This window comes from Brachionichthys hirsutus, unplaced genomic scaffold (genome assembly GCF_040956055.1).
Source record: "Brachionichthys hirsutus isolate HB-005 unplaced genomic scaffold, CSIRO-AGI_Bhir_v1 contig_845, whole genome shotgun sequence".
Lineage (NCBI taxonomy): Eukaryota > Metazoa > Chordata > Actinopteri > Lophiiformes > Brachionichthyidae > Brachionichthys > Brachionichthys hirsutus.
The window spans coordinates 38,199-45,902 of record NW_027180683.1 but is presented as its reverse complement, the minus strand read 5'-3'; the positions used below and the strand labels follow the sequence as shown (position 1 = coordinate 45,902).

The 7,704-nt window shown below is 44.8% G+C and overlaps 1 protein-coding gene across 1 annotated transcript; it reads right to left on the bottom strand.

Annotated features, from left to right (window-relative positions):
• Nucleotides 1-4,089: 4,089 nt before the first annotated feature.
• On the bottom strand, nt 4,090-6,638 carry LOC137916416 (homeobox protein unc-4 homolog). The gene is made up of 3 exons (XM_068759441.1): nt 6,380-6,638; nt 5,753-5,928; nt 4,090-5,055 (listed from the first exon to the last, which is right to left on the bottom strand). The coding sequence occupies exons 1-3, from the start codon at nt 6,636-6,638 to the stop codon at nt 4,090-4,092; spliced, it is 1,401 nt and encodes a 466-aa protein (XP_068615542.1).
• Nucleotides 6,639-7,704: the final 1,066 nt, after the last annotated feature.

Below are 7,704 nucleotides of genomic sequence, written 5' to 3'. Positions count from 1 at the left end.
AAGGGGTTGATAAAACTGTCATTCTCTGACTTTTACAGTAGTTTGAGGAACAATGGTTTAGAATATAAATGTTTGTCATTTCTTAGATTTTTCTGCCGAATATGCTCAACAAACAGCTGTTTCCTCTTTACTGATACTTTACTGTTTTTTTTTCTCTTTTGACATTTCTCATACCAAGAAAAATGAGTCTCAAACACAAAGAATGAACCTTTTTGAAAAGTTCCAGGACTTCACAATAAAATATGCTTTCTAGCTTTGTATTTTTTTCAATTTGCATTGAACATCATGTAGATGTAATGTTCTGTGTTGTATAAATGATCAGTTAATGTGACAATTTGACCCTCTTTTCTTCACTCTTTGTGTAAAAATAAATATATCTTTAAAACTTGAAGAGTGGTTGAGGGGAACAGCAAAAATAACTTTCTCTTTAAAAACATGATCTAAAAAAAACCCAATATGCTGGTGGATAAATGGGTTATATGGTCAATTAGCAAATGTAAACTGGGCATGAATCTTTAATTCTCCTAAATTTAGATTTTTCTTTTAATTCACGTTAAAAGCACACACAAGCAGGGGGTGCAAATGTTTAACTGTAACGAACTGCATTTTGATTAGAGGGATTTTGTTTTTTTCTTGAAACAGAGAAATAATTAGAATTATTTTAAGGTTCGTCCAGAAATCAATGCAGATGGTAATTTCAGGCTTATCCCATGCAGGTATGCACAGGAAAGATAAGAATGATTAAATCCACTGGCGCATTAATGAGGATGTAGATGTAAAATAATCCTGAAAGGCATGGCAGAGTTGCTGCAGGGGAAGCCAAATGTCAAGTGCCATTTTTATTTTATGGAGGATCCTTTTTAAAAAAAAAAAAAGTGACACGGTTCTTTCTTATCCAAGCCTCTGAGATCACATGCGGCGACACAAAGCGCACAAGGGTCTGCAGAGACAGGAAGATTTAGAGCAAGAGCACAGTTTATCCAGTTGAGTTGAGTTAAATATAAAACTTAAAACAACAATAATTTCCTATCACACAGATTTATATATATAAAAAAGGCATTCAAGACGTGGGGCAAAGCAATAAAAAATAATAACTCAAATTGAAACTAAACGTGGTAATTCAAGAGAAAACGGTTTTTGTGCTGAAACAAATGTTTTTAAAAAATAAAATAAAGCAATTTCTGGGACAATAAGACATATGCATTTTGCTCATCTGCAGCAAAAGAGTTGACGTCTAATATGATTTGGTACAATTTGATCAAACATGGGGAAATAGCCCGAACCTGTCTGTGATGGGAGTATAAAAACATTCCGTTTAGTCATTTGGCTTCTGAAAACGCTCATTTCGGCTGCAGATCGAACGCAGCAAATGAGACCCTCAATATCATGGCCGTAATTAATTGTGCAAATTTGTTTCTATTAAATAAAACTAACACATACTGAGAAAAGTCTATTAGCCTTAATTAAGCTTGATATCCTAATTTAGGAAAATGTGTGGCTGAAAACAAGCCGGTTTGGTGGATTTTTTTTCTCCTCTGTTTTTCTCCGATACCAGCTTTCTGCCTTTGGGCTGCTTTGCCTCCTTTGAGAGTTGGAAATGAGAAATGGAAATGGAAATACCAGGAGGTGTTAAATTAGCTGCCTGATCTGCACTTATTGCACGCATACAGGCGCCTATTACTTTGCCAATCTGCGCCTCTCTTTTTAGCATTCCGAGCATGGAAAAAAAGCGTCGAGATGGCAGATTTATCAAATGGGAAAATGAATGCATGATGATCAGTTAAATTGAAAATCAGCGTCTGCATGACAGGCCCGACCTGACACCTCCGTAATTAGAAAGAAAAATGATGGCGTCCGATGCATAATAGAGCAAAAACAATTTACACTCTCCCATAATGATGCGGCGTTCAAATTGAAAATTTCTCCGGGTATAAATTGAATTCATAAAGTATGATTCATGGGCGACACATCTCCTGGAGGCTGCCGAGGCATATCGATTGATAGTTTGTCTTGAATCACGCAGCGCGCTGCAGCTCTCAGGCAAGAAAGGCTTAACTACTTAAGCAAATCGCTAATTTCACCTTAAGGCCACCAATGTGCAGCCAGCGATACCCCTATTCAGCGCGCTAATGAATTATGGATGAACTGGGCATACGTCCCAAATATAGCCTAAGAGTATAGCATGGAGGGGGGAAAGATATATATATATATATCTATGCACACCGAAGAAGGATTTCAAATTGGTCACAATTTACGAGACAACCGTCGATTCCGTGTTTTCTACAGAATTTAAAGGGTGAATTTACCAACTTAGCCTTGGGTTGTGACAGAATATACTCAATTTGACAGGCTGTTTAGACAATTTGTGTTTTAAAAAAATGTAATTTAACCATAAAAGTTGCAGTGAAAGGTATAATCAATCAGTGGTGAAAACACCATAAAGCACAGTGAGGTCTCTATTATCATGCGCGCCATCCTGCAGACGCAGAGGTTCCACCTTTCAACCCAGGCCTAATCTTTGTGTGCGTGCGTGCGTGCGTGTGCGTGTGCGTGCGTGCCATGTTGGCTTGTCTCTGTCTGCCCTCCCTTCCGAAACCACCAGCAGCCTAATAAGACGTTGCTTCCCAGAGCAAACAGCTGCATGGGGTTGAAATTTATGTAAATATTGTGAAAGGGACACTGGCTCAGAAATTCATTTGCGCCGGCTCAGACGTAAAGCTCACCCCTCGATTATTTTCAATTTATTTGCAAATCAAGCCCCAAAAGAGAGAGCACTAAGGGGGGGGGGGGGGGCTGGATGTTGTTTTATTCCTTATTTTATTCGATGCCAATGAACGCCACACACACACACACGCACACACACACCTCGAGCGTCTCTTCCTCGGGTGATGTTGTGGTCAACGCTGCTGATATTGCAAAAGGGAGCAGATGTCCCGGACCCCCCCCCCCCCCCCCCCCCCCCGGGGACCACCGACCCTATTAGAACAAATGTGTTCTGCTATTGTAAATAGGCACGCTTGCCTCAGCCCGTCCTATTACAGCCGACGCGTGATCAATAGGCTGATAACACAGAAACATCAATGTAAAGCGACAGAACAATGAGAGATATCATCGAGCATCTATCTTAATATAGCCCCGCTACAAGGGGCGCTGACAAAGTGGAGAGGGGGAGAGAGCGAGAGAGAGAGAAAGAGAGAGAGTGAGAGAGGAAGAAAAAAAAACAGCTCATGAAAATGCCTCCCCACGAATCCCCATCTCCTATCCAATATGCGCAAACACACACACACACACACACACACACACACACACACACACGCACTCCCAGCTGCCGGGGCTATTATTTTCCTATTTCAATTTGACACCCAGGCCTTTTCATGCTAATTCTATTATTCTTGGAAGTTTATGTGATTTCATATCACTAGAAATCGGTAATGTATTATAACCCCCCTTTGAGCTAAAATAAACTGAATCCCCTGCAGTAGCCACCGGGAAAATAATTACTTTCATATCAAAACTCTGCAGGAGTCGAGCGGGTCCTTCTTTCGCCTCAGGCTCGTAACCTCATTTTCAGTGGGGGCTTTATAGATGAATAAATTTGTTAAGGCAATATACAAAGTACGACATGAGATTTCTTAAGGAAGCCCTTCCTGCTGCACTGTAGTCCTGTGCGGCTATTTAAGGTCTCACACGGTGCTTGTATACAATAGATTTATTTAAGAAAGAAAAAACTTACATATATAAATAGTAGAATACCTTTTTTTTTTTACAGCTCTTGAGGATTTTTGTTGGTCTCGTGGTCTTGTGTGTGTGTGTTGTTTGTTTTGTTTTTTTGACAAGTTATCACACATTAAAGGATAGAGTCCTGGTTAACGCACACACTCTCGCACGCACACATTCTCAACGAGAGGGAGAGAGAGAGAGAGAGAGAGAGAGCACAAAAATATCAGCAAAGTGGGGGGAAACTTAGATTAGATGTAAAGATAGTTTGTGGTTAAGCTTTGGCCAAATGGAGGATGTCGTTTGGAGGCTATATCAGAATGTTTTGTGTTTGTTTGTTTGTTTGTTTGTTTCCGTTTACCCCCCGAGGTTTTATTCCAAGTCGACATCTTCTTTAAAGTGTGTCTTCCTCTCTGCTGCAGGCTCGGTGCTGACAGGATGCTCTAAATGCTCTTTTCTGTCCGCATCGACGGGCTCAACGAGTTGCGGGCTGTCGCCGCAAATAACAGAGATCTGAGTACTTTTGCCCGCCCTGGGGGGGCTCATGCTGCTGTGCGTCTTGTCCTCCGAATCCACTTGTCCTCTTTGCGCGTCCGCGGATTCTGGCGAGCTGCATCCGGCGGAGCCCCCAGACGCGCCGCAGCGGACGCCGGGCTGGTCTCTGTCCGCTGGGGGGTCACTTTCAGAGTTCGCCGCCGACGCCGTCTTCAGGGCAGTTTGTGGAACGATGAATCCAAGCGGCTGCGTGATGGGATAAAGCAGGAAGTGTCCTTTTCCTAGTAAAGGCCGCGAGGAGGCTAAGGCCGCGGGGTTGCGCCTCGGCCTGGAGTCCGACAGGAGGCTTTCCACGCTGAAAGGATTGAGCTTCTGCGCGCCGGAGGCTCTGCTGCTGATGGCGCACAGGCTGGACCGGTGGCCGGCGTCGGGCGAGTCCAGCTCGGATCCGCCAGCATCCTGGTCCAAGTGTCTTTGGTTGTGGATTTGGGTCTGGGGAGGCGTTTGGTCGCAGCCCGGTTGCATTTGGTTCCCTCCCACAGAGTCAAAAGGCGCGCCCGTGGCGTTGTCACTGTCGGTGACATGCGACACGCCGCTGTCGCTGTCCGATCCCGGGGTGTGGAATAAATCCCCGCTCTGGAGCTTGTTCTGGGACTTAAGCAGGCGTCGCTCTTGCTTTCGTTTCTTCTTCTCCATCCTGTCCAGATCTCTCCGGGCGATCTCGTCGGGGTCCATGGGCTCCCCGCTGCAGGTGGTGGGGTGCGCGTTGTGAGCAGGTCGACCCGGACCTTTCTTTGTGTTCTCCTTTTTCCTCCATTTGGCTCTGCGGTTCTGGAACCACACCTGTAGAGGACGAAAGTCAAAGCACGTGTAATGTCACCACAAACTGGAAACGACTTTAAATGGTGTCGATCATTTGCGATAACTATGATTCATCTTGGTGTTTGGCCTTTTTTATTCGAGGGTAATATTTGACCTGTGATTTAACACCAATCAGACGAGGCAGCAAAAAAGTTGGGCTGATTCCTGACCAGGATGACAGGTCTGCATATTTTCCTTTCTTGTGCAAAAATAATCTTAAAATTAAATAAATTAATTCAGTTATCTGGCGTTAAAAACAAGCAGCATACTACTGCTATTATTTTTGTTTGTCCGTAATTGTCCTTTTTTTCCCCAATAAAAGCCACTCAGAAATCTTTAACAAAATAATCAAGCTAACAAATAAAAAATGACAAATTATTAGCTATGCTTAAAGGGTGTGTTATTTTTCAAAATAAATGCGTGATTGGAATCGATTTATTGGACTAGCATAAACCATGAAAGGTCAAAAACACTTGGATGCAGAAGAACGTGATTTTTTTATTATTTTTTTTTTTATAAATATTCCAAGGTAGAGATTTAACATTTTGTCCTATATATTTATATATCATATGGATGAGCCTGAATTAATAAAACTGACAGGATTAAATATGCACGCACTATAGTTTAACATCATGACAACAAAAATACATCGATGTAGAGGAACACAATAAATATTTACCTGAACTCTTGATTCTATTAAATCCAGCCGCAGCGCCAGAGCTTCCCTCATGAAAACGTCGGGATAGTGGCTCTCGTTAAAAGCCTTTTCTAATTCCTCCAACTGCCACCCAGTGAAATTCGTGCGCGTTCTCCGTCTCTTGCAACCGGGGCTATCTTTGTCTGGGTCCCCCGAGTCTGACAGCAGAATGACAATGAATTAAAACAACAACAACAACAACAACAACATATTTCTTACTGACATGTTTCAACACACTCCCAACAAAGACAGTTTTCCCTTCACATCATGCAGATCATGCTGGAAACTTTCCGCTTGATGTTGCAGCTCCTGTCGGATCCGCCGTCTTTATTCAACTAACAGACAAATGTTAGCGCAGACATTTCCCTGCTCTGCTGCTTACTGACAGACAGGAACATTGTTTTTTTTCATCGGTGCATCTTAATTCTGTTGATGATGGAGAGCATGTGGCAGGGGGGGAATATCCTCCTCTGCGTGCGCCCCTTAAACGCACCACCAAACAGGATAACTTATATGTCGCCATATCTGCGTCTTTGTTTCTCTCTCCTTTGGTCTTTGAGCAACCAGCGCAGAAACAGATGATTGTCTGAGGCTGCGTGTGAGTCTTACCTGTCAGTTTGTAGTGCTGGTTATCTCCATTCATCCCGCAACCCGACGATAAGAGGTGGTTGGAATTGCCCACGGACGCCGCGCAGGAGCCATTCAGTAATCCGTCTATTGAGAAAGGAACCGCGGATGCAGATTGAAGTTGATGCCCGGTTAATTCGTAAACATGATGGTGGCCCAGGTGGTACGGAAAGCCCACCATCCCACCGAGAGAGCCTCCGAACTGGGCGTGAGGTGGATCCAGTATCCTGCTGTCCATCATCCCCGCAGGCGAAAGGAAGCGGCGTCTGCAGGCCGGCGACGGGAATTTAAAAAGCGTGCAGTGCGTGCGGCCAACGAGCAGGGGACATGATGTGAAGGGGGGGGGGGGGGATGAGCTGTACTTTATCCACATGAACCTCCCAATAATTAGCTCAGGCTCTGGGAATAGGAGACCCAATGAGAAGCGGTAATGGGTTCTGACGTCAGAGGCGCGCTCTGCAAGCGCTCCCCGTATCGATTGCTAATTAAAGCTGACATCCACCTCAATAAACAATATCAGGGCTGTCACAACAAGACAGGCGGGCTTTGATAAGAACTACATCGCAACTACACGGGGGGTGGGAGCACCGGGAGGGAGGGCGAGCTGGATGCAGGGAAGGAGAGGCTGCCGGCGGGGAGGATAGGCCGCGCGCACGCGCTGCGGGGCTTTATCAGCGGCCAAAAGGAAGATGTTTTATTTCTCTACCTGCGTTTTCAGGTGTTATAGCTGCTAATAAAGCTGAATAAAAGTATTCCTCTTGTCTGGGACGTGATGCGTCCTCCGTTGGACCGTGCCCCCCGGTCCCCGAGCCCCCCAACCCCCTCTGGAAACCAGCGGTTTAAAATAAACCCTGCGCGTTATTGTCCATTTAGCCGAGCCTTTACAATCAGGGAGGGTCGCACGCAGGGCGTAAAACAAATAGGGTGATTGTTGAAATATGGGCGGCTTTTAAAGTGTGTGTGTGGGGGGGGGGGGGGGGGGATTTTGCTGAGGGCACAATGTGAAACCGTTTACTGAGTTATGAACCAAATCTACCAAATAAAGGAAGGCTTCAACTGGTAAAAGAACCAGGGCGCGCCAATCCAGCGCGCTAAAGACGCCATCCTGTGCACGCGCGCCTCGTGACATCTCTTGTCAGGAAACCAAATTGGAACGCTCCACCAATAAATACGCACTCACATGTGATGGGCCGCCTTAAATCCGATCTGCTCATTAGGTTGTCAAATAATTAATTCGACTTTATTTATCCCGAGTCTGGCGCTGTCACAGTGTTAATCAGAGCTGATATCCCCCCCCCCCCCCCCCC